The sequence below is a fragment of the Passer domesticus genome, chromosome 9, assembly GCF_036417665.1.
Source record: "Passer domesticus isolate bPasDom1 chromosome 9, bPasDom1.hap1, whole genome shotgun sequence".
Lineage (NCBI taxonomy): Eukaryota > Metazoa > Chordata > Aves > Passeriformes > Passeridae > Passer > Passer domesticus.
Window position 1 is genome coordinate 35,472,062 of NC_087482.1, and position 27,241 is coordinate 35,499,302.

General features: G+C 45.3%; 1 protein-coding gene across 2 annotated transcripts; it reads right to left on the bottom strand.

Moving 5' to 3' along the window:
- ABTB1 (ankyrin repeat and BTB domain containing 1) lies at nt 1–27,089 on the bottom strand. 2 transcript variants are annotated; one of them, XM_064432716.1, is made up of 12 exons: nt 26,902–27,089; nt 25,155–25,217; nt 24,028–24,083; nt 22,847–22,991; nt 21,170–21,329; nt 20,267–20,312; nt 19,136–19,252; nt 14,346–14,461; nt 9,000–9,098; nt 8,266–8,433; nt 5,223–5,423; nt 1–3,499 (listed from the first exon to the last, which is right to left on the bottom strand). In XM_064432716.1, the coding sequence occupies exons 1-12, from the start codon at nt 26,955–26,957 to the stop codon at nt 3,293–3,295; spliced, it is 1,434 nt and encodes a 477-aa protein (XP_064288786.1). In that variant the 5' UTR covers nt 26,958–27,089; the 3' UTR covers nt 1–3,292. The 2 variants fall into 2 exon arrangements, with proteins under 2 accessions (XP_064288786.1, XP_064288787.1); XM_064432717.1 differs by having other exon boundaries at nt 25,118–25,217; nt 26,902–27,050.
- Between the last annotated feature and the right edge of the window lie 152 nt (nt 27,090–27,241).

Sequence of the window (27,241 nt, forward strand, 5' to 3'; positions counted from 1 at the left end):
TATAGTGAAATAAACTATTTTATTGCTGCACACGTGCTTACACATTTCTTCTTAAATATGTCGCTCTAATAAATTTTACAATCTTCTTGATTCAGCAAGTGGGTAGTAGTAAATAAAAAGGACAGAGTCAACAAAACACAGAAAGGACACTGGCAACAGAAGAAAAATCAGAAGATTTTTATTTTGTGATAAAATTATTTGCAGCAAGAATAAAGTGAATTCAAATCTAAGTTTTGTCCTGGCTCATCTTAATTAGAGAGCTTGCCTGCATGCTGACCATCTGCTTATGCATGCTTTTGGATAGCCCTATTTTGCCAAAAGGGATGGGGGGGAGTTAAAGGATGCCGAGTAATTGGACAATCTGACAGGCCTCACAGATGTGACCACTAAGTGCACACAGACAGATGAGGCATTTGCCTGCAAGCCCACGTGGACCTGCACTGCTGGGGAGGCAGATCAAAAGGCCACGCTGACCTTTTCTCCCACATGTACAACTGCAGCCTCTCTTGCTCCACACTTAAGGATGCAGGAATGGAATTATTCAAGAGCAGCCATATGGAAAATGCTTCCCAGCACTGCTGCTCCCCCTCTGCCTTCCTCCTGCTTTGCCCACTGCCACTGTCCATTTGCTTTAGCAGATGAGGCATCTGCAGGGAAAAGCATTAGCACATTCCTTGATAATCCTGCTCCTGCATCTCGCTCAGTACAGGCAGAAGGCAAAGGCCACGTCCTGTTCTCTGGTGGCTCTGTGCACCGTGGGCTGTCACAACCACTGCTGTGGAAAGCCAACTGCTAAGATGTCAGAAGCGGAATTTCTGCTGGAGGAGGAGAAGAGATATGATAAACTAAACATCCTGCTTATGTTCAGTGTTATCTTCAGCACATACAGAGGAGAAACATAAGGGAACTGAACTGAGTTAAGCTGCTGGTTTCTGTAGCAGATTTTCATGAGCCTGACACTCCACTCAGTAAGAAAACAAGCAGCTCTCCTTTCAGCCTTCTTTCTCCAAAATATGTGGGACTTCATATTAAAGCTTCCTTGATAGCCCTTCACCCTCCCCGAGTTCATGGGGATATCTTCATCAGTTGTGCTGGGCTCTTTGGTGGTCCTGTCAAAGACACACTGAGCTCAGGGGTGGACATGCAGGTACATTCCAGAAAGCACACAAGACATGCACAGCTCCTCTCCATGTCACTGTCCCAAACAGAAGTACACTCCTGCTGCTTCCTGCTTCCATGCAGCAACACACTCCTGTGGAGGGACACATCCTCCATCCTCACCCTAACATGACTGCAGGAAACAAACCACAACAACTCCTTGCACTTCTTCACAAGGGTTTTCAAACAGAATTGAAGCACACACTGCTTGATCGCCCTGCCACCACCATCCTCTGCCCCAGAGACTTGATCTGCAAGAGACACCACTTAAACCCAGATGACAAAGTGCACAAGCATCTGGGGTTCAATAATATCAATGAACCTCATCCCTGCTCCCCCCTCCCCAGCTCTACCCACAGCTTCTGTTAAGTGCAACTCAATCCTGACACATGATTTTGCCGAAGTCTGCTTTCCAGACTTTGCCCAGAGTCCCCTCCTCACAACTGAGTGCAGCCTGCTCAGTGCAGGGGGTGCCCAGAGCCTGCCCATGTACTGCCAGCCAACAGCTTCAGTGCAGGAGAGGAACAGGCAGTGAGGCTGCAGCTCTCACTTGCTGTGGGGTATCAGTCTCTCACCTGGTGAGATTAGCAAAGAAAAACCCATCCTCCCAACACATCCACACCTGAAGCAAGTCCCTGCCAAACCCCAGATCTCCTAACTCCTCAGCCATGAGAGGCATCACCACCATTACAGAAAAGAACACCCTGAAGCTGCAGGGGATCCTTGCCCAGTTCCCACATCACACAATAAAAGCACCTCTGGCACAGTATATTCAAGCTCTTGCCTCAGGAAGTGACCAAAATGATTGTATGAGGTGGTCACAGCAGCCCAGTGCCTGTGCATGTGCTTCACTCAATGCTTCTTCTCCCCCCCAAAACACAGCATGGGAAAGTACACCCAGCCTGCACCCTGGAGACCCTCCCCACACACCATTCCAGAGACAGACAGCTCCAAGGGCAGCCTGTTTGGCAAGGCAACGTTATGCAGGGTTATCACCTGCTGATTAGTGCCAAGGAGAAGGAACACCATCATCACCCTCATTAAGAATCCAGGCAGACAACATGAGATAACATGACCTACTGCAAAATACAGATTCAAAAACATTCATTAGTACAGACAGTGAATTTCCTGGAGAACAATGAAGCCACAAGGCTCAAGGCTGAGCAAAGCCAGAAGGTCATAGAGTGGGACAGCAGCCCCATGAGAGACCCAAAAGGCCCCTTTCCTTTTGAAAAAGATTTCCAGTGACCCCTCTTCCCAGACCCACCAGCAAGTCAGACTTGCCCTATCACAATGGACAAAAAAAAAGGGAAAAGTGCTGTTTCCAAGAAGAAAGTGTTTCCATTCCCTCTTATAAAGGGCTGCTCTTCCTTCTTTTGTGCATTGAAAGCTACTGCTTTCTAAGAATGGAAGGATTCTGGTCTCTACTGTATTCCCAAAGATGCTTGTTCAGAAAGCAAAGCTTTTAAATTCTGAGCACTTCAAAGCAATGAAAAGCTAGGGAAGACCTGGAAATCACTTTTTTGTTGTTGTTTTTTGCCATCTAAGTACTAAAATAGCAGGTGAAGACAGTGCCTTCCACATAGCCAACTACCTCTCTGTCCCGTCAGGGAAGCTCTGCCCAGTTCTGCCAGTCTTATAATGCTGACAGTGACAGTGCTGACCTCCTTTCCCATATACTTATTAAGACTTTAATCCAGTTTTCTTCCTCTGCTGCTGGTAATTCAACAAATTTTCTGGCATAAGCCAGTTTCAGAAGTGTGTTGTATTGAACCACATAATGGGATGGGTTCTAACCCCAGGCAGTAGGAAGTCCCCAGAACAGCTCCTTCACCATTCCCAATAGCTCACGGTCTCCTCTCCACAGTGTATTGTACAAAGGAGCAGCTACTGACTTAGGCTGAGCTTTGGGAGCTACTTCTGAAAGGAGAAACAAAAAAAAACAAAGTAAAACCAAACACAAACCAGAAATGCAAATGTCCAGACACAAATAAATTAAAAAGCAACCATGCCTGAAGGTGGATGGGAAGGAGGACAAAGAATGGGAAGTGGGACATTCCGACTCAGATGTTCTGCACTCCGAGCCAACGCAGTGAGGGCTGTGCAGGCTGCAAACAGGCAGGGCGTGCACACATCAGCACTCGAGCCCTATACTGGCCAGGAGGTTTTCCAGAGCTTCAAGTTTCTGGTTGGCCTCCTCAATGGCACTGTAAGTCTGCACGTTGCTGGTGATGTGGAAGCGGATGTCATCGACCAGGGGGATGGAGTCAGTCTCTTGCCGCTCCTCCACGGCCTCTGCGTTCTCCTTCACAGCAGCTGCAAACTCCTCCAACTCCACCAGCTGGGCCAGAAGGACAAGAGAACCATTAGGAATACAAGAGGACAGGTAGAGATGCAAAGGGTTGGGATAACAGTCTCAGACACTGTTAAAGGATCCCACAGAAAAGAAAGGAAAGCTAGGATACATGGAGACCCAAATCCTCCTACAGACACCATACAGAGATGCATCCTGCCATGCATCCAAAGGAGACAGTGATATTCCAACAACAAACACTCTCAGCTGATAACACCCTCTAACTAAGCATCCCTGGTTCTGGTATTGGGGCACATGCACATACATGATATTCCCCTCAAAAGGCTCCCCAGCAGGAACCAGGAGATGTTGCCAGACACTTGTGCAATGTCTTCCAGCACAGAAGCCAGTGGGTGCTTGTGCCCATTTCAGAACTGAGAGCCACAAATTACAATTCTCCCTTGACTCAGGCCCATGACCACCAGCAAGGCAGCTGCTCTGCTCTGCACTCAACCTGACAGAACTGGGTCACCCATGAATGATTCTGCACCAGGTTCCCCACGAATGTGTGGTGAGCTGAGGGGTGAGAGGCAGCTTCCATCTGTCTATGCTTCTGAACTGTGCCTGGGCACAGCAGGTTGCTGAGCTCTGATCTGCTACCACACTGCCAAAATCTCTCCCTGCTGCCATCAGTGCATCTCCACAGGATGCTGGCAACCACTGATGTCTGAACATCAGCTGGGTGGCTCTGTCTGTGCCAACACCCTTAAGAAGAAGCACTGCCAATGCTGGGTTCAAGGACTCCCACTCAAGCTAGAGAACAGGGAACACACAAGCAAAGCCCTATCCTGATCATTACTTGGGATATTCAACATCTTTAAGTCCTTTTTCAGAATCCAGAATCTGAGGATGTGTCTGTCATTCCCAAGCTATATACTGAACAAAATAACAGCCCCAGAACCATTTCCTTTATTGTTTTCTCACACCAAAAATAATTTCACACCTTGCAATCTGCAGGTGAAAATATTACATTCCCATCTGAACTGCACAAGCCATTTATAAGGATCTGTCTCAGCATAAAAACCCTTCACAGGCTCTGGTTTATCCTTCCATATGGCAACTTTCTCCACGAGTCCTCAGTCTAAGCTGCAAGCACGCAGGATAACACTTAAATTGAACCCCATAAAGAAAACTTCAGTGTTAAAGTCATTACTTCTTGCTGCTCAACAGCAAATTATCCACTGAGCAAACCCCTACTATTTGATTTGTCATCCTGGAGGAGATTAGAGGTCACATTGATTTTTCCTATCTAGAGCATTATGCCAGGAAGAATTTCCTCCAGCAAACACTGAAAAATATTTCCTGCATAGAGCTCTCCTACTCACCCCTTTGGCTTCTCCAGGCTGCAGCTGGTGTATTCAGGCAACACCATGGCTACTTGGGCACAATGGCTTACAGTTCAGTGAAAATCACCTGCTGCTGGTACCTGCAAAGCTTTCTGGACAACTTTTTCACCCCACATTCCACAGGGATGTGCTAGCTAGGGACCAAAATCTGGCTTACTGTGGTGACATCAGGTACTGCCACACTCCTCCTCCTCTGTCCTAACTCACCATGTGCTTTGCTACTTAACTGCTGCTCATTTCCTGGAAGCACATTAATCCAGAGAGGACAACCATTAACTACAGATCAAAGCACAACCATTCAATCTGTTTCTATGGCTCAGATACACAGGCACAGGGGGTCACTGCCATGGGGAGTGTTCCAGTACCTTCTCGATGATCTTGGCCATGTACTCAGTGCACTGGTCCTCTAGTCGGGTGAGCTGGAACAGCTTTGCAATCCTCCAGATGCTGATGATGTTGTCCTCGTCGAGGATGTGCGCCAGGGTCCTGCCACAGAGGCGCTTGAGGCCGGGCAGCAGGTACATGTCTGCCACACACAGCACGTCGTAGGCGTTCTCTGGAGACAGCTGCAGTGCACAGCACGCCCAGTTACTGCCCAGCCCAAGCAAGCTGCCTGTCACTGACAAACCGACGTGCTCTTTGCCCTTCACTGGACGAGTGCTGACTGGGGAGAGACAGGAGTTCTGTCTTTCAGGCTGTGTCTCCCACTCAGTTAGCACAGAGGAATTTAAAGTGCAGCAGGGAGTTTGTCATGCTGCAGCTAACCCTCTTGGGCTCTGTGGAATGATAAGGGCAGTGCTGAAACACCCAAGTGTACCTGGCTGCTCAAAAACGTTCAGTGTGACAGCGGCATGTCCTTTTACCAGACATACTTCCAAGAGACAGAAGAAGCTGGCAGGGCAGAGAACTTTGTCCCTACATTCTTCCTCCCATTTTATACTGCTGGACTCGCTATCTTGTGAAAAATATGTAAAATTATCTTAATAGCCAGCACAACCTCTCTGGCATGGGGGGTACACTCAAGGACAGAAAACTGAACACAAACTCTAGGTGAGGCCCAACTGGGTGAGAACATATTCTGCACATCAAATACTACTGGAACTCTAACATGCATTCAGAATGGACTAAATTAATGGACCAAAGAACTTAAACTGTTGTGAACAGCCTTTAACATTTTAAAGCTCTTGAGCAAGAGAGCCACCTTCCCATTTCCCTCTTGGGTACTTGGAAAGTGATCTGAGGATTAAAAAAACCTGTAGATAACGTTGGAGACACCACCTCCAGCTTCACTCAGCCTCTTCCCCTTGGCCAGGCAAATCCTATTTTTGTCAGCCATCTGCGTCACTAACCTGGAATTAGAGTCTCTCTCTGTTCCTGCTGATGTGAACTGCAAACAGCTCAGTTACCTACATCCATTGTCACAGTGGATCTGCAGGACACTACATGCCCTGGCTGTGGAGGAGGCAAGGGCCCTTGCATTTACAGACAAAGCCACACTGCTCTGGATGGAGGAATGATAACTGGTGCAGCCTGGTCCACTCTCCTGATAACCAGTGAGCAGCAAACACACTGCTGTGCACATCTATATGTGTGGTTCTTCACTCTGACAACTGCAAACAACTGATTTTTCTTTCTTCCCCCACAGCTGTCTGCACCTGTGTTCTGAGAGACAGCTCCCAGCAAGTAACCCAGCTGTGTAACACCCTGCAGCAGCTGGGCAGAACAATGCAAGATGTAGGAGAGCCATGCCATGAGGGCCATGCATGCACAGGGGGTAACAAAGTGCTTGGGGTTATTAATCAAGTGCTGCTTTGTCCCTCCATAAGCTGTGGAAACCTCAGGAGCTGGAGGTGTTTGAACCAGAAGTATTGATGACTGCAGCTCCCAACTGCTTCATCAAAGACAAACCTGGCAAACGTTCCTCCCAGAACTGCCCTTGAGCCTACACAGCTCAAGGCGTGTATTCCGACCAGCAACTTGTCTTTGTGCCTGGGACTCTTTATATCCTCTTCCCCATAACTGCAAACACTGTCACTACTGCCTGGCAGAGAGACACCATAAATCCTTTGCAAAGAAAAACATGGAATTAAGAGTGCTGATACTTGGTTGGAGAACAACAGACCAGGGAGAACACTCCACGTGTAAATGTGGAACTTGAGCTATATTCCTGTTTTCCTGACCATTTTTTCTGGTAGTTTGTCAGGACAGGTGCACTCTCTGCAGAAGCTCCCATCTTTGCTGCTCGGTTTGAAACCCAAGCTATGCACCATTCTGCACATGAAACACATGAGTAAATTCCTTTTAACTCCTACACATTGTTGTTGGTCTGTCCTCCTGACCCAAGCCCAGACAGAGCAGCTGAGGCACCCCTTGGAAAGGAATAGCTGCTTGGGAAACATCCTTCCTGTGAGTCATCACGAGGAGGGCAGACAGACTGGAGAAGTGCAAGGGAACAAGGTCAGGAGGATCTTCAAGCAGCTTCTTTCCCTCTCTGCCTGCCCTTTCAGCAGGCTGAGGGAAGAGTGCAGGCAAGTGAAGGATCAGCTCTCTGGCATATCAGCAGCAATCCTGCCAAACACATCTCTCCTCACTGCTACCCACAGGTGAACAGATCAGCAGAAACAAGGTCACAGCTGTGTGCACTCTCTGGATGTGGCACCTAACCCAGAGCACAAACACTGCCTGGGGGAAGTGACACTGGCAGGTGCAGCAGCATCTCCAGTCACTGCCCTGATGCCAGAATGGGCTCTGGGATCTTGCAGTGAGACCTGCTGGAAGCATTTGCCACAAAGCCAAAGCAGGAAGCTAACTAAACACTGGGATTTGCTGCATCTTCCACTAGGCTGAAAACTAAGTGGGTTTAGGGCTATTTTGTTACTGCCTGCAATACTGAGCACAGCAAGGCACTGGTCTCACAGTGGAACCTTTGCCCACCCCAGTAATAAATAACAGTAGAAATAATAACTTGCTACAAATGGAAAAGTAGGCTATGAGTAAGGTTATTTGCCAAGAGTAAATAAGCAAAATCTCTAAACCTATCCAGATCTCCAATGTGTTCAATCTGCCATCTACTGGCAGATGCTTCCCTTATCATTCCACAGGGCCCAAGAGGGAAAGCTGCAAAGCCTTGTATTTATCATGGCAATAAACAGCATGCAACTCAACTTCCAGATTTTTACTGTGGGACAAAAGACCATGGATTTCCTGAGCATCATGCACATGAACTACAACCCTGCCTGTCTAACAGCACATCCCAGTACGTGGATTTCTGAGACAAAAGTTAAGTAGCAGAGTAGGTCAGTGAAATTTAAGAATATACACACAGACCCTGCTCCAGATTAGGAAAATACTGCTGAAAACCCCTCAGAGCTCACCAGCACTGAAGGAAGGACCAATGGCTGGCCTCACCTCTGTATCATCACTGTAGATGTAGTAGAGGACCCGGATGAAGATGTCTTCTGAGATGTTGTGCAGAGTCACCACAGGGATGCTGGGCTGTGTCTGTAGCTCCTCACTCTCACTGAAATGATCTTCAAGAAGGGCTTTGAAATAATCACTGCGACCACAGAAAAATGCCTGGAGAGGAATGAAAAACCAAAACACCTTGCTCACTGCACCAACCAAAGGGCACTACCAACCAGCTGTCAGAGCAACTCAAAGATATTTCAGAAGTTCAGATTCCAGAACTTGGATTTTCCCTACATTCTGAAGCTGAATCTCCAATATTTTTCCAGACCTCATTCTATACGTGCCTACCCTCAGAACCACAAACACAAATGGTGAACTCAGAGATTCTAAATTAGCATGGCACTAGGGCAGGACCTTGAGTTGAGGTTGGACCTCAAAATTCATTCTTACTGCTATTCATCTGCAGATCAAACATTCCTCTCTCCAGACAATGAACTCAAAAGCCAGCAGCAGCAGATTTTGCAGCTGTGAATGCCATAGCTGAATTTATAAATTTATCCACAACTCTGCAAGAAAGGCAGGCTTTGCTGCTTCATTAAATGCTTTAAATGCAGTTTTCCAGCTGAATCAATGCTGCTTCTGCAGAGTGTATCCAGCATAGAAGGAGTAGGGGACACAAGCAGCCTAGATTCATGGAATAAGAGAGGAGAAAGAAATACAGCACAAGCACATACCTTATGGCACAGGAAGTTGTAATCTGCCACACGGAAACACACGTCGGGACAGCTGTTGAAGTTGTCAGTGCTGTCAAACGGCAACTCCCCAAAACCAACCTAGGAAGAGACACCAGAAAACCCTTCCTTTAACATTCCTGCTTTAGGCATGCTCAGGGTCCCAAGTTCAGACTGCTATGTTTTCCAGAAAATGCCATCCCTCTAATCCCTCAGCACAGTGCAGAGCACCAGAGTTGCTCTGAACACAGATTCCAATGTCAGGAAAATAAGAACTCACACTGCTTCTAAGAGATATTCCTGGTAGAAGTTACAGCTGCCTTCTTTATCCATGGCAGTTTCCTGACTCTCCATGTACCTTTGCAAAGTGTTTCTCTGCCATCTAACAAGGCAGATAACCAGGTGGAGGTGAAGTTTACTTCCTAGAGTAGGTATCATAAGCATACTGGAGCTTAGGGCCAGCCTTTTACTGGGTACATGTAATAACATAGAGATTACATCCATGGATACACCAGTTTGAAATGGTCTGGCTCCAATTGAATAATCCAAAATTGCTAGAGCACATTTTAGATTTTTTATTTGATTTGCAGCCAAAGATAGTGTTGTTGCAGTATTAATACTCAAGTGAATTATTTTAACAACACACCTCCACCCAATCCCACATGCCAACAATGACAGCACACACCAAAAAAAAAAAGCCTGCTTGCCTTATGTTATTTTAAAGTGACACTTCCAAGTATTTTCCCTTTCACCTTATTCTATATACAGTGTAATTTAATTGCAAAAAAAAAAAAAGTTTATATCCACAGTCATGTAGGCAAAACATATCTGGGAACAAAAGTTTCCCCTGGTTCTTGCTTTCCATAAACATGTCCCTGAGGTACCTAGGATAAGCAGCTTATTCCTGCTGTCTTTCATCCAGGAAAATTACATCCCAAGTTTGCACCCAGGAAACCCCTGGGCTGACAATAAAGACTGGACTCACAACAGCAGACTGTCCATTTCCAACCCACCTGCCTCCAACAGGGCTCCCAGCTCCACTGAGGAGCCAGATGACTCCTCCCTCCTGAGCTGAACAAAGACACAGACTGGAACACTCAGGGTGGGAGTTCTCAGCCAGGCTCAGTGAGGCTTCTCACAAAAGGGTTCTCGGATGTGGCAAGGCACCAAGCTGGCAAAAGTTCACACCACCACTGACCACCAATCTGGACCCCTCTGCCACGCTCTTTGCCCACAGCAGCACTTGGCAGCTTCTGATTCCCAACCACAGGAGAAGCCCAGGGACGTAAATCATGCACAAGGCTGTTGCAGTAATGCTGGCCCTCCACAGCACCACTCTCCTGCAGTTCTGTTCCCCTGGGTGACTCCTGTTCCAGAAGAGATGCAGCAATTCAAGGAATGTTGCCCACCTGATCTATCACCTCTTTTTCATATAGCTACAATACAAAGGGCACCACCTCATCAGAATGAGATAAAATTTGTAGATTCCCCAGGCTGCTATTCTACTGTTATGTCTCATATTTCAAGGCTTTGGTCCTTGGTCTGTGGATCTGCAGCCTCACTCTGTGGCAGTGTGTTACAAACACCAACTGAGGCCACTGCCTGCTCTGTTTGCCTTGCTGCTCTCCCCACCCTATGCCCACAGCTTCCATGTTCTTTCCTACAAATTCTGACAGAAATCTGAAGACCACAGATTTGCAGGCACATCAGAGGTAAAACAAACCTAGAAACAAACTTTGACAATGTGCCACCCTGTGGCACAGGAATTTTAATTGAGATAAACGCCACATGTCCTATGTGCATCCTTTCTTTGTTCTCCTTTTATTGCCCAAAGGTAAACCTCTAAAATGAGTCTATCCCTCTGGAATGGATATGGGAGTTTTATTTGTCTCAGAGTTTGTCTCCTGAATTATAAATTCCTCTGGGCTCAATTTCCTGCTTCTAGCCTTGCCTGGTCCCCACTCTGCTGCTCAGGTTTACAAGGTTATTTTCAATTCCTACCACAAAAGCAGGTTCATGTCTTTGTTTCTCTTATTCAGCATGAAGTGGCATTGCAGAATTTTCCCTTTTACTCCCCTTTCAAGTCTCTACTACTTCTACTCTCCTCCCTTGTCATGCTTGAGGAATCTAATCTCCTTTTCAGGATCTTCCTGCAGAAAATTGGCTTATTCCTCCCACCACCCCTATTCATACAACCTCCTTCACGGGGCTCTGTCCAGGCAAAGCACAGCTGCCAAAGTCAAGTATTCTGCCCAAGGAGCACAACACAGTCCAGCCTACAAGGTCCAAACACATTCACAATAACTCAATCACCATATAGAAATACTCTGAATACTCTCCACCACCACACATGGAAGACCAAGCCTTTGCTGCTGCAAATTTCCTATTAGAGCTTAAATAGAAATGTTGCTGGAGGCAAAAACATAGAAAACAAATCAGTGGCAGCAATTTGTACCTTGGCCAGATTATCTCAGCAAGAAAATTGTAAATAAATTACAACACAAAATGCAGGGGGTGGTGATCGAAGAGATTAGCAGCTCACAACCAGATGCAAGTGGACTGGATATAAAAAAACCCCTAAATTGGCAACATGTTGTAAATATTTCAGTTCATCTGCCTCTGCCAAACAGGCAAAGCAAAGCACAGGAGTCACTGCCTTGGACAAGCACAGTACACAGGTGCAGACAGACAAGATGAACCCACCTACTTGTTTCAAACTGTTCTTCCTATGCATTACAAGATCCAGTTTTTACCCCCAAGGTGGCAAATGGTCTCTTTTGTGCAGCCACAACATGTGTGAATATGGATGGAAAGAACAGTATTTATTTCATGGCAAACTCTGATCCTTTAAGTGTGATTTCATCTTGGTTTGGAACATAAGATCTCAGTTAAAATGCAACTGAAAAACGGTTACAAGGAAGCCATGTGCCTACAGTGTCATGTACTGGAACCCCTGGAGTCTGTAACTCAGAGGTCACCTGGCAGACATGAACAACCAGGCAGACAGTGGGAAGCCACATGGTTTTCTACAGTTGCCTGGCTTTTCATGGCATTTTACTTAAATCTGTCACTGCGAAATTTTATTGCAACAAACTGAGGAAGCAGCTGTTGTGGATAGAAAAATCTGGCCATTACTACTTTAAAACAAAACAGAGACAACAACCACACTTGTAAGAGGAAACATTGGGAAAAAATAAAAGGCTTTCAAGCACAAACAGGAAAGAGAAACAAGGTACCAGAATTATAAATGTGTTTGAGATTTCAAAGAATAGGTAGTTCTCAGTCTAGAAAATAATAATGAGCTGTAATTGGATATCAAACATCCATTATTTTTTAGTCATGTAAGATACCACTAACCACGAAATTGAAATGAACAAAGTTTCATACATCATCTGAGTATCAAAGACATTACATGCAAATTATTTGTTTATACTGAAACAGAAAGCTGAACACATCCCCATTTCATACAATATGGCATTACATGACATGCAGCAGCTCAAAATGTTTCTTGCCAAGTTCTGGAAATGCTGGCTTTTATCCAGAAGACAAATACCTATTTTGTTCTGCATAGGCTGGGGGAAAAAAAAAGTATGCTTCTCTTCAAAACACAGATGTCTGTGTGTGACTATTCACTTGTTCCTGACATTTTAGGTTACACAGTTTGTATCCTATCCCTTGAATGGCAGCAAACCCTGCAAGAATGAGGACGTGCAATGCCTCTGTCCCAGAACTAAGATACCCAATTCATAGAATTTAGCTCTTTGAAAACATTAGAATAAGAGATAAATGACAAACAAACAAAAAGGAACAAACAAAAAGTATCTAGAGAAAGAAAAATGGAAATATTTTAGAATTTTTCAGGCTTAAACAAAGCACCCACACGTGTGCATGGCACACAAATTCCCTAGGGAGCAGGTGTGTGTGCCCATGCCTTCTTCACTTGTACAGCTGTAATAACTCTAATGCTGCCTTCATTCCAATCTATGAACACAGCAAGAGCACCACAGCTCACAATTCACAGCACTGTCAGATGATTACACTATTCCATTTTCCTCCCTTCCTTTCTACATGTAAGAATTAAGAAGGAAAGTGTTCCTAACTATAGAAGGACACCTTAACAGGAGTATGCCATCAAGGTCTGGAAACAAGCAATCAAACAGAAGTACTCTTTTTATTTGAGAAGTGACTCAGAATATATGTAGATCTCACTATTTTGGGGCACATTATCCTTTTTTTAATTCCTGGGGAGGCAATCTGAAGGTTACTTATAGTATCAACTCCCTTTAAAGCCTGAAAACATGCAGAAAAGCATATTAAAAGCTACAAAACATGTACAGTTATTTGGAGGAGACAGGTTACACAGGAAAGATTTCTGAACAGGTAGGTGTAAACTTGATGGAGAAAAAAACTCCCTCTATAGTGAAATATATCTGAAAATAGCCAGCACAAAACATGTTGGCTTATGAAGTAAGAAACCTTATCCATGTAGACACACACACACACTCTGCACCAGACAGGTCTATTTGGCAGGGGACAGAAAGGGAAAAGGCAATAAAACTTTGCTATATCATTCAGTCATTCAACCTCTGGGCACAGCAGCCACCTAAAATGAGTCCACATTATTAAATACAGTGGTTAGTATAAAAAAGAGGACAAAAAAGGACATTTATAAGACCAAAATGAATCTGCTGATACTACAGAAAACACCAGATACAGAAAGAATGAAGACAACTAATAGTTATCCTGTTCTGCAAACAGGAGAGAAGATCCACATATGTGATCCTAACTAATGATATGATGGCATTTTAACATAGTCATCATCAACCTGGGGGCTGTTTCTGAGGGACAAGACATAGCTGGGAAAAGCAGATCTATTGCCAGTCAAGTTAAAATCTCATCAGAGGGACTCACATTTCTGCTGGAAATATTTGCAGGATTTGGGAGCATCCCATCATTGCAGTGTGTCAGTTCCTAGCAAGCAAGCCCAGTGAGGTATCTTTATGGGTACCAATGCCTGCTGCTACAACATTTCTAACTCTCAAGAAGGATGGCAAAGAGAAGAGCTGGAGGCCTTGTCCCATTGTACTCAATAGGGAAATCCCCACCAACCACATGGAAAGGATTTTATTTACCAAGATCCCTGCTGGGGGAAACATCCAAGGGGAAAGACCAGCACTGACAGCCTCATTACATCATTTTACAGCATTTCCAAGCGATCAAAGCCTTTCAGCATTTGGAGCACCAGGAAACAAGCCAGCACTACAGTCTGTTTAGCAATGATGTGACTGGACACAGGTGAGCAGAGAGCCCAGCCCCACAGAGCCCAGAAGGAGGAGAAGTGCTCCCTACCCGCAGTTCAGCTGGCAGGGCGCAGTCTGCCAGGAGAGCCAGATCTTCCTGCAGCCGGCAGTTACCTGTGGGCTCAATCGTCAGCACTTTCACACAGGTCCCTGGCTTGGAAGAGACTGGAAGAAGCAAAAAAAACAAAAGAGCAGAGATTCCTGAATTCCTCTACAAACATTCTCTTCCGTTTAGATCAAAGACATGCCAGGAAAAGCAGTATTATTGCTGTTCAGCTTTTACTGCAAAACACACACAGTTCTTCTATGCACACACACATTCAGCACCCTCAGTGCAGCCAGTGAGCAGGGCTAGAAGGGATGAAGGTATTGCTGTCTCTCCTCAAACCTCCACTTAATTCCTTGTGGTGGAATATCAACTGTGGGAAACAAAGTTGTCACAAGCATATTTCAAGCCCAACTTGCTCTTTGGAATCCATGTCATCAATCACAGTTAAGGACCAGGGATCAGGCTGCCCTGATCCCTGTAGAAGCCACTCACACACTGCCTTCCCCAACTACCCCTAGAGCTGACAGTGTCACCTAAGGTAAAGCCCATGCCAGGTAGTTTTAAAAACTAATCTGCTTCCATGCCTTTCTGCTCTGCCACGTGCTTTCACTGGCTCTCACTTCAGCTGTGCCATTCTGACTTGACTGCAAGGAACACAGGATTTATTCTTGTTCAGCCAGTAAGTTCAGCAGGTGTGAGTCTGTCCTCTACTCTCCATCTACAGATCCCTAAATCACAAAGACCCCAGACTCCCGCACATGCCTGACCACCAAAGAGCTCAAACAGACCATTCAGATTCAGCAATTTCATTTGCCTTTTTCAGACCAAGTGTGTCTTCCCATCTTGTCTTATCAGCCTACACAATAAAACAGCCCATTAAAGGGAAAGCAAAATACATGATCATACTTTAGTGGTCTTGCTATGACCAAAGTTGTTGTGGAGCTCATAGAAGCCAACCCTAACTTCAAACGAGTGGCAGCCCAAAGCAGACCCACTATGACATGATGCCACTCTTGGCACAGCTTTTCTTGTTTTGGCTACCTTGCTCCATCACCTGAGGTTTGTTCCCAGGTCAGCATGGTTTGAGGGAAGAACTGAAGCATGTAAGACATTCAAAAGTCCCTGGCATACAAGGAAGCATGTGAAAAAAGATAGAGCACCGCTGGAAAATGCAAAGTTGTGTTGAGGAAGCCTTTAAGTTGGGAGGCAGAGAGACACAGAGTTAACTCCAAAGCATTCAGAAGAATTTCTGACAGGTATGATTCACCACATTAAAACCCCTCACAGGTGAATCACGCCACCTTGAGACCTCATTTCTCCTGACATTTTGCACAGCATTACACGAGCTCCATCAGATGACTCCATTGGGTCGTGGGCGAAACAAGACCACGATGTGCCACAAAACAAGATCTCCACCCCCACCTCCACATCACTGCTGCACACTTCAAGTATGCCACCACTGTACCTCTCCATAGGCTGCATATCCCAGAAAGATTTCTGGAAAGGGAAGGATAATCCACCAGTACAAAATAGTCAGGTACCATGACTGCTACACGCAAAGCTCACCAGCAAGGAGACAGGCTGCCCTATTAGCACAAAATGCTACTCTCAGATGACTTCCAGGTAAATAAGCTAAGAGGAGGCCTGGCACCAACACAAACCAGACTGAGTGCATTTTCTCAAAAAGCCCAGATCACTTATACACCAGCAAGAGAGAAGGAAATTTCTTATTTTGCAATTAGAAATACTTCATGGCAGAGAAAAACATTTGTATTTCTGTAGTACTTATTGTAACAGTCACCAGGTCAGGCTCTGTAAGTGCTAATGGACTCAGCAAGTTTTAAGCAGTAGTCAAGGCAAAGAGCTCTTCTCTTGGGATCCACAGAACATCTGTGCACTTTCCCAGTGACACAAAAGAACAGTGATTTTTCTGAGAAGCAAATCTATTCAGACACTGCATCTCAAATCCAAGGGCATGGCATTTGGTATCATTCAAAAATCTTTCCTAACAGAGACAACAAAAATCAAAGTTGTGAAATAGGAATAAGCTGCTGGCTGCCAGCAAGGAGCAAGGATCATGAAAGAGGAATGCAAAAAAGGTGAATGGAGGGGGTTTCTGAAAAAAGTAACATAAACAATGCCAGGAGCTGAAGGGAATAACCAAACTGTGGTTGAGACTGGGTTTCTTCCCAGTCTAGCACAGCTGTCTAGCACTGAACATCACCTACCAATGTATCAGCTGCCTTGGTTTTCCTGTTCAATACTTCTTTGCAGTTTTCTGGTTAAATTGAGCCAATGTACCACAAAACATAAGAGCCACAAATAAACCACACTAAACTCCCAAAACCTTCAAAATGTTCACACTCAGATGCATCTTCTTCCCAATGGCATAATTAGCTACAAACACAGATTCTGCATATCAAGTGTCTTTGCTACAGCAGAAAGCACCTCAAACCAGAAAGCACCTCAAACCTAGCTCTATTTTTGGCCTAAAACTTGCTGAAGTAACTGCAGAACATTTATTTTCTAATACATGCATTTTTACAGGAAGGATTATGGCTTAATCTGGACAAATTGTTTGAGCTCTTCCGAACACTGTAATAATTTTTCCTTTTATAGCCACAATATACACACAGGGGAAAATAGGCAAGCATTCACACCCAAATACATCTCAGGTGCAACAGAAGGCACTGGGTCATTCTCCTCCTGTACTACTGCCTGTGCATGCCAAGATAGTAAGTGCTTTTGAAATACTGATTAACTCTAGATAATGAGATTGCAGACACTGCAATTATCCAGTGGGGCTGCAGAGGCTCGAGTTCATCTTGTTTTCTCATTTCAACTTCATAATACAGATGCAATACATGACCCTGCTCTGCAAACCTGAATCAGATGTCTGTTCCACAGCACGCACTTGGAACAGGTTTCTAAAACACTCAAAGAAACAGACACGCTTTGTCAAGTGCCAGACATGATGTGATCTAAGATCTTTCCAATTTTTTAACTTCTATAAATCTTACATATACGCCTTTCTGCAGAATCAAGTTTTCCAGGCTTGCACATGAGATTTAAGAAACAAATTTTTAACAGTTGTTCCATTTGTCTGAATTCAACCTGTCGTAAATAAAAATCAAGACTAGTATTTCCATCAGTGCTTTAAACCACCCACTGATAGTTTTCTGTCAGGCCTCAAAACTGAAAAACTGGTCCCTCCCCAAAGAACAAAAAAGTTAAATTATTTCATCAGTGCCACTGTATTTCCAAGTGGTGTTTTTATGTAAAACTTCCAACTAACCTGAAACTTTACTTCATCATTTTTCCATCTGAAAACCCACCAAGAAGTCAGCTTTTTTGCAGTTCACAGATATAAACACCTCCTTTTCCTTCCACAATATAATATGAGATTTTAACTAAATTGAATAAGATGGAATGTCTCAGCTAGACCCTGGGAGGAAAAGATAAAAAGAAAAAAACAGATCTCTGGCATCTCACTGGATTACTCTGATATCAAAAGATGACACAAAATAATTTTGTTACCTGATTTCTAAGTAGCTTTTATTTTATATTCATTCACCACTCCCTTTTTCTGTTAATTTATTTAATACAAACTGATACCTTACAGTTTTTATAGATACCAAGAAATGCATTTGTAATCTCTTCAGGTCCATGTTTACATTTGTGTTTACACAGCAGAAGTAAGCCTGTAACACAGCTTCCATAAGGACTAGCACCCTGGTCTACATGGAACAGCTGCAGCATGGTAATCTTGTACCCCCAGCACCACCAAACAACTGCACACGTGTGAAGGGAGACCTGCACATGGTAATATCTTCCACGTGATTTGCACATAAGGAATTTCTTGAGCCAGAAGTATCCTATCAATTATGTCCTGCAACTTCAGGAGGCTGAACAATCACAACTCATATTCAAAAGGAAAAGGTGGAACAGCTGCACCTCTGCCTCTTAGATCAGGAAAGATGCTATTGCCTCTAAGCTATAGACTGCAGTCTCTTCTCAGAAAAAAATTAACTTGATTAAAACAAGTTAACTCAGAGCATGGAATGAGAATGAGCAGCTTTCAGGCTGAAGGTTTTGTTATCTGGTAATTTTTTCTGCTTCGTGACTAACACCACTTATGCTGTTCTGATTGCTCTCCACGTGTGCATTAGTTTGAGCTAAGGAGATGAATGATAAACTCCAACTGCTGGTCTTCATGCAATAAGCTTTGGATAGCAAAAAGTCCTTAAATAGAGGATTGTTTCATTTAAGGCTTGGCACATCCATGTGTTACTAATATACACATGCTTTCAGAAATACTTCTCTGCTTTTAAAAAAACAGTTCTAGCTCCCTCTGCACCCATTTTGGGCCAATTAAGAAATATTTTACTTTACTAAGGGGTCAGATAAATGCAGGAAAATTACCTCTAACTGTATATATTTTATCTTTCTGGGGATTTAAACAAGCTCCATGATGGAAGGCACTTCCCAATATATACTCCACCATGCTCAATTGAATGTCTGGCAACCACAGTGAATTCCTGCTGCCATAGCTGCTCTACTATAAAGAAAGCATTCTATATAAATTATAAACATGCATGTGTCAGAAACTACTACAGCTGCCCTACAGAAAGGCCATGACTGAAAACTATCATGCAGACATGGAAATTCCACAACAGAATCATCTTCCAGAAGCCCCAAGGACACCATGAAACATCCACCAACACACTTTCCTGTTTTTCCCTGGAAGGGCACACAGGCACAGCAGAGACAACAGCAAGTCAAATGCTTACCAAATTCATAGACTTTTTTACATTTGGTCTCCAAATCATCGATGAGGTCCTGCAGCCGACACTGCTTGGCCAACCTCTTGCAATCACTGACATATTCTACATCAATATCCAGACGACCTGTCATGAAAAAATGCAGTCAGATCACTTAATCCACAGGATTTAGGCATAAAAATGGCAGAAAATAAGGATGGAAGACTTCACAGCACAGAAATTTAGTAATTAGCTACACTGCCTCACTTTTCAGCACCCACTTACAACTCAGTCCCAGAAGCTAAGACTTGGTATTCCACCAGCACCCACCACTTAAATCAATAACAGTTTGGTATTTAACTCATATTTCTACTCTCCAGGGTTTACCCTAATAGCTTCATTCAAGAGTCCAAAGACCAAACAGGCTATACAAAACATGTCTAATTCCCTCAGAAAATCAAAAAACAGCAACACAACAGCAGCAGGCATGACTGCCACCATGGAATATCTGGCTTCGGGTAAGAATGGACTTTAGGTTCACAAGTTTTCTTCCCAGGATCTTTTAGAATCACTGAAAACGTGGCAAGGGACATTTCTGAATTTCTGAACATACTGTATTGGAAAAGAAGCGCCTTGAAGACAATGTTAATTTCTGGCACCACCTCCTGGCCTGAGATAGTTCTGCATTTAGGATGCCTAAAAAACAACACTGGGTATTTTCACAGAAGGTTTAGGACCAACTTCTGTTAAAAAAAAATACTAGAAGGTAGTCAAAGCATTCAGCACACACTGCTCAGGTATGAAAATGTCCAATATGGGAATCTGGCTTTTCACCACCTTATGAGGCTGTTATACCAGATGACAGATTTTCCTTCCTTAAGTCAAAAATACAGTCTCCAAATCCATCCAACCAATCAACCTAAGCTGATTTTGGTTTTAATTGACTGTATAATTACTGGCAGGACAACAACTGGCAAAAGGTACAAACATCTTGGAAGAGCTGGTGATTGCTCACATTCTCCCTTTCTGCCAGCAGAGAGGATTTGTTGGCAACTCGAGGACCCACCCACTGCTGACTGCAAGGCTGTGCCACTCAGTGCAGAGGCACAGACAGCTCCCCACCAGCCATGTAAACAAACACCAGAGGGCAAGGTCATTTACCTGTGTATAGATACTGCAGAAGAGCTCCAAAGGCTGCTGGGTTAATCTAAAATAAAACAAGAAAAAGTTACACTTGGAATCACCATGAATTTAACAGTAAGTTAGAAACAAGATCCTGAACAAGTAAGAAAATAAAACCCTTTAAGTAAGAACTCACACATGATGATTTCCTTGCCCTCACATAACTTATGCTGCCACTCCACCTGGCTTACACAGCTCCTTACTGTTTCAACTGATACAAATCATGGTGACTAATGGAGGAACTCAAAAGACACAGTTGTAATACAGGCTCTGCAAAATCCAGGTTTTTACTGATCATAAACATTTCCACATCTTCGTAATTCCAGAGGAAAGACATGTACAAAGAGAGAGGAGAGCACTGTTCTGAGAAACTGGAATTATGTTTGTCACAAGAGGATTTGCACTGCCAGAGTCAAGTTACAGAAATGTGTTCCAGAGTATTGGTGGTTAATGGATGGAATGCACTTATGGCCTATTTAGTTCTTGCTGGAAAGGCAACAAAAGGGACTCAATTAGTGCCAATTATGGAGGTGATGTCTTCACCACAGACCACCTGTCCACCAGGAATTAGACAGACTCAACTCATCCCAGAGAGGGGTCATGATGCAGCTGGCAGATGGTAACAGCTACATGCTACTGCAATTAATTAAGATATGTTTGAGTCCATGACAGAGGGAACAAAGGGAAGGTATGCAATCTGCAGCTTTTTGTTATCTGAAAAAGATGCAATTTTACTGCATAAAGTGCCTACACAGGCCCCTCTCCTCAACTAGGGTCATTCTGAGCCTCAGGAGCTATTCACTGTCAGCCCTCAAACTCACTTTCCTCACCCAGCTGGAACAGCACAAGAAAGGAAAGAACTGGAAGCACAGCCTTGCTCACCAGTGGGTGCTTCAACACTATCATGTTCTTCCCCTTCCATTTGGTCTCAAACATCTCTGCAAAGTAGGCGCTGCGAGCGCTGAGGATGCAGCGGTGGGCACAGAAGGATTTGCCATGGACGATGAAAACAATGTCACTCTGGTAACCCTGCTCCAGCAATCTGTGAGGAACAGAGAGAAGGGAAACTCGTTGCAGGATGAAAAAGGAAAGAATGGAGTAATGCAAGTGGGGAACATGGTACAATTAGGGCTAAATGAACAAATACCCATGGGCATTGCAGTCTCTTCCTGCCCAGGGGGAAGGCCAGCACGGGGGCTCGTGCTTCACATACAGGAGTGGGATGTCTCACTCCCTTCCATAACTCAAAGAAGTTTTTTTAGTGCAACCGTGAGGCTGGAGAATGAAATCTTCCTCTCTTAGGTGAGCACCTGAACACCAAGAACAGATTTTAAAGTGGAACTAATTGCCACCAAGCACATCTTCAAATGTTAATACTGCTTTTAAATTGTCAGATGTCAAAAAAAAAAAAAAAAAAGCCCTGCAAAATGACAGACTTTCAAAAAGAACTACTCTGCTGCAAAGATGCAACTTTCCTACTCTCTGGGCATAGTCAGTGTGCATGCTATAACCACGTAACAAATAGATGAGGACTTGATGATCCCCACCCTCAGAAGAAGGAAGGATGTGACAAGCACGAAATGCAGGCAATTACCACAACTGAGGAGAAGCCTCACTTATGCCTGCACGCACATACCACATCTGAGCCACAGTCACCAGGGCAGTAATAAATCACCCTGCAAAATTCTACTTCCCTGGAACACAGAATCTGATTTTACCCAGATAAACGAGTTTCCTTCCTCCCCTTGTTTCCTACAGCTTCAGGAATTAGGACACTGTAGTAGTAGGATGATTGTCAGATTTTTCTAGGATTTATTAACACTCCAGAGTTAAAAAAAACCCAAAAAAACACAAGGTTTTATTTTAACATCTGTAAGTCAGTCCAGTGGGAAATTAAAAAAAAAAAAAACAACCAGCAAGTCTGTACTAATACCAGAGTTACCAAGGCAGAGAAACAGCAAGAAGAAAAGCTTGAAACTATTCCTCTACTCCTGAACAAGTTAGCTTGCCACTTGAGCTCTAGTACAATGTGGGACAGGCAACTTTCAGAAGTATCTTAACAAATTTTAATAACCAAAAATAAAGAACTGAGAAATTTCACTGTGAATCAGTTTGAGGCTTCTTAAAGAGCTCTGTTTCACAAATGAGAAACATTTTATCAGTGTTGAAAATTTCAGCTTGCAAGCTACAGTACCTTCAGGCCTGAAACTTAATTTCAGTTGACATACTATCCTAAATTGTTGATGTGGATTTAATGATCTGATTTTGGTTTGACAGTCAAGGATGAGAGCTTAGAGCTTCTGCATTACAAAGACCAGCTTTCTGTTGACTTTCTATGAGTGTGTATCAAACTCACTGGAGGCTGTGCACACACACACCTGGAGATCATCCCTCAGGGCACAGAGGAACACCCCTTAGGAACTCTACATGCCCAGGAATGAGAGAGGGTACTGATCAGCTGCCTTTCAGAGCTGCCCTGAACAGAGAGCTGGACATGCTGAACATGCAGAAGAGCTCAGGAAGGCTGCTGGGCTGCTCTGCCCATGCTCAGGTCCTCACCTCTGCAGGAACACATCGTAGTAGTCCCTCTTCATGCACTTGGCTGTGATCTGCTTGTACTCCTTCAGCAGCCGGCGGATGGCGTCACTCAGAGCTCCGTACAAACACCGCTCCCCATCGAAAGTGTTCGCCTCACACTTTGCCCCTGTAAAACAGCCACAGGCACAGAACAACAGGCAGAGTTAGATCCTTCTCCAGTGTCCCCAAATGGTCACTAAACAAGTATGGTTTCTGTCTGCTGACATGTTTCACTGTGGTCCCCTCCGCTGATGAGCTTACTGACAAAAACTGAGCTTCCCTCACATGTGTACAATCTAAAACTGCTCTCCCACAGACAAATGCCTTTCTGAGGAAGTCATGACTTGTTTAAACTGACCTGTGCAAAAAGCCTCTCATCATGGCTCCAGCAGCGTTCTGGGAAGACAAATCTCACTGAACAAAGGGTGCAATCATTTCTTGAACTGTGAAGAACTCCTCCTAGAAAGCATTTCTGCTTTGTATAACCTCTTTAGGTTAGAACCTGCTAGAATTTTGGAGGGCATTTGCATTTTCCTATTTAGAATTACACAAGTGGTTGATTAAGATGCTGAGAATGAAGGAGAAAACCAAAACTTTTGAGAGTGACTCTGCACTCTGGTTCCTCTGGCAAAACACTACCAGTGCCTAGGGAAATTTGGGTGCTGAGAACCAAAAGGGCAGGCACGTGGCCTGAAGAATTGGTCTTGCTTTGTTTGAGATTAGCAAAATCCCTTTTAAGTCCTGCTTACAAAGCCAGGCTATCAGTAGAGTACAAGAAAGTTTACACAGACAATCCTTCCTCTGAGGTACAACTCTTAGATCAGCATATTCCCAACACCACTGCACCCTCACAAAACATATCTGTGATTTTAGAAAGTCATTCTGCCTTAAGCCATCACAGACAGCTTTCCTTTCTGTGTATTTTCAAGATTTCAAGCAAATCAAGAAATTTTAAGCGAATTCAAGAAGCAAATTCAAGCAGCAAATGGCCTGCAAAAGAGACCATGAAGGTGTGTGCAGGGCTCCCTCTGCAGCCTGAGATCACTGATCAGATGGTTGGCTGTAACAGAAGAAGCTTCCACAAGGGACAGCTAGAAGGACACACAATCCCAACAGACCAGAGAAAGACACTGCACCCATATCAGGAGGACACTTCTGCTCACCGTTGGCTAGAAGATAACGTACAAGCTCCTCATGTCCACACAGACAGGCGTAATACCTGACAATAACGAGAGAAAGAAAATTAGAGATGCAGTAGGAAGCAACATTCAGTGTTTTGGCACATCACCACACACAGATCACAGCACTGAGCATCCCTGAGAAGCCGGGGAGATGACTCCTCACAGGAGTGAGGAATCGCTACCAAATAGCACAGAAGCCTGATCGAGCAACAGACTAAGCAGGATCTGTTCCCAGCAATCCTAGGCACTGCAAGGAGATTTCAAGGTCCCAGTTTGGGTTCAGCATCTTCTGTTGCACCACCAGCTGCCAAATCCATCTTCATTTTAATGGATCATTTCACGGGCACTCAGCAGTCCACTGAATTCTCAAAAATACTCCTTGCTCCTTCAGCTGTCAGCCTGACTGCTGCACACTATGCCAAGGAGGGAACAGCACCCACACTGGGTGTGCAGCAAATCCACCCCCTGAAGTTCTACTTCAATGAGTTTTCTCTTTCACAGTCTAAGCCTTTCATGATTCTCTTTCACAAGGACCTCAAATTGTCCTACAAATTAGGAGAATCTTGTAACGTGCATTGCAACAGCCAAATGTTATTCTACCTGTACTCTGGGAAGTTATTCCGTACTCTAAATATAAGGCAGATGCCTAAATGTCCTTTGGAACCGTGGGGAGGTAACAAGCTCACAGCACATCCCTCAGCACCTCCAGGGGGATTCCTCATGACCTACTGCCACACAGACTGTGATCCCACTGTCACTTGGCATTTTACCAGGCCAAGCTTTCGCACAAAAAGACATGCTAGAATACCATAGACTTTGGTGATGGAAGAGCCTAATCTAGCCAAGAGCAGAGTGCTTAATCCAGGTAATTTTGTCACAAAACCCTCCTTGTCAGCATCACTTCAGCAAGCCCAGTCAAATGGGGCGACACAGACACGTTGAGCACAGCACCCGCAGGGAAGAGAAGCAGAACTACATAGCCAAAGCTCCAAAAAAGCAGAACCTGAGACATTTTGTAACAGTGCTCACGGCTGCTGATGCAAAGAGAGTAAAGGAGCTCTGAAGGCCCTACCCCCCGCCCAGCCAGTGCTCCAGGCTGCAGCACTCACAGGGGTGTACTGTCCCACTTATCACGGACATTGATTTCCACATCTCGCTGTTCAAGGAGGTATCTGGAAGAAAAGGGAGAGAGCAAAGTTATAACTTCCTGCAGCTACTCACTCAGTCACATTCTCCTCTCTCAGAAGATGTAACTTCAAGTTCATAGAGTAACTCCAAAGGTATGACAGGATCTTGCACTGGACGTGGGGAACTGTCAGCTGTGGCTGAAGGGGCATCAGCCAAATCTTCAACCCAAACAATGGTGTTCTACAGCATGGCCTGGCAGCTGCCTTCCATTTTACACGGGGAAAGAGGGCAATCAAATGCATCTCTAACAGGGCAGCAATCTCAAAAGAAGCCTGAGTACTTCTGCAGTAACTTCACATTCCCCAGCAATGCTCCCAGCCTGGATGCTTACAAATAAGTGGCAAATTTTATGAAGCCAAGGCTGGACTCCCCTCCTGCAACATCAGTGTCACTCCAGACTGCTCTTAAATCCTGCCACTTCCTTGTCCTGCAGGTTTAGGCTGGATCCAATGCTGCCAACACTCCCTCTCTGACACCCCTACAAGCTGGGCTTTGCCTTGCAGACAAATCTCCTGCACAGCCTGGCTCTTGTCAGAGCCTGTACTGCAACAACCACATGTAAAAGTCCCTCTCAGCATTCACAAAGACTCTGAGTTTTGTTTTTTTATCAGCCACCACATGAGTCATCTCTTTCACTCCCTTCACCTTTGCTGTCTCAAACTTCAGGTTCCTCTAAACACATTCAACACAGCAAGCAGCTCAGCTCCTTTCTGCTCAGTCCCGTGTGGTCAATTTTCCCCCCTGCTCTGACAGCACTCTCAGACTCTCATTTCCCCACCACTACTTCTATACAAGTCATCTTAAACCTCTGTAAAACCATCCCTCAGACCCCTCCTTCTGCAGTAAACCTGCAATTTGCTGCTTCCAACGCAATCACAACAATGTTCTCCAGACCTTATCTACCTGCAGACTCACCCTTCACTAGCAAGCACCTTGAAACAGAGGTTGCTTTGATTATCTAGCATACCACACATTAAGAGATGGAAGAATCGAGTAGCATAAATGGGTGAAGAGTTTTAGATTCAAACCATGAGATGCAGGGAAAAAGCTTGTTGTAAATGCTGAATGTTGTATTCACCCTGCAGACAACAAGCCCATCTGCCTCCTGATCCGAAATCACTGCAGTTAAGCTGTGCTGCTTTGAGATGGGCGAGGAAACTTGACCTGAAATTTTAGTATCCCCATATCTCTCAGACATACTCCCGCAGCCTACAGCACAAGGTGTCTAAACATTTCCATGACGATTCCAAGCGTCCCAGGGATCCAGCTTCCTACTAACGCAACCACCATTTCCAGCGGTAAAGAAGAGCAGCTGGAGAGGAGCCTTGTGCAAGGCCACTGCCACAGGCAGCATCCACACCCAGGAGCACGCAGTGACCGTGTGACACTCAGACACCTGCCGGAACCGGGCACACCTCACCCGAGCCGCCCCGGCAGAGCCCCGCTGCACGCCCAGCTCCTCGGGGCGCGAACAAGCGGCATTTTTGTAAGAGAAACAAACTGGGAGCCCCAAGGCTGCGACAGCCCCCTGGGCAGGCCTGGGACGAGCTTCAGGTGAACACGTCCCGGCGAGGCCGGGCCGCCCCGACAGGCCCGGCCCGCTCGCCCCGGTGACCAGCGGTTCAAGCAGCGGCGGGTGCGAGGGACCCGCTCCCCGGCCCGGCTCACCGCACGCGGCTCACGTCGCCCTTCTTGCAGCTGGTGAACAAGTCGCTGGTGTCCATGGCCGGGCCAGGCCGCGGGGCGGCGGCGCCGCATTGACGCGGAGAGCGGAGGAGCGGCCGCGGGGCCGGGCCGGGCCGAGGGGCAGCGGCGGCGGGGCGGGCACGGCGGGCGCTGTAAACACGGAGGCGGCGCCGCCCGTCCGGCCCAGCGCCGCCCGCCCGCAGCGCCCCCCGCGGCCCGGAGGAACAACTGCCGGCCGCGCTGTGTGAGGCCGCGGGCCTGGGCTCGGGAAAGGGGAACCGGCCCTGGACGAACCGGGGAACCGGGGCTCGGGAAAAGGGAG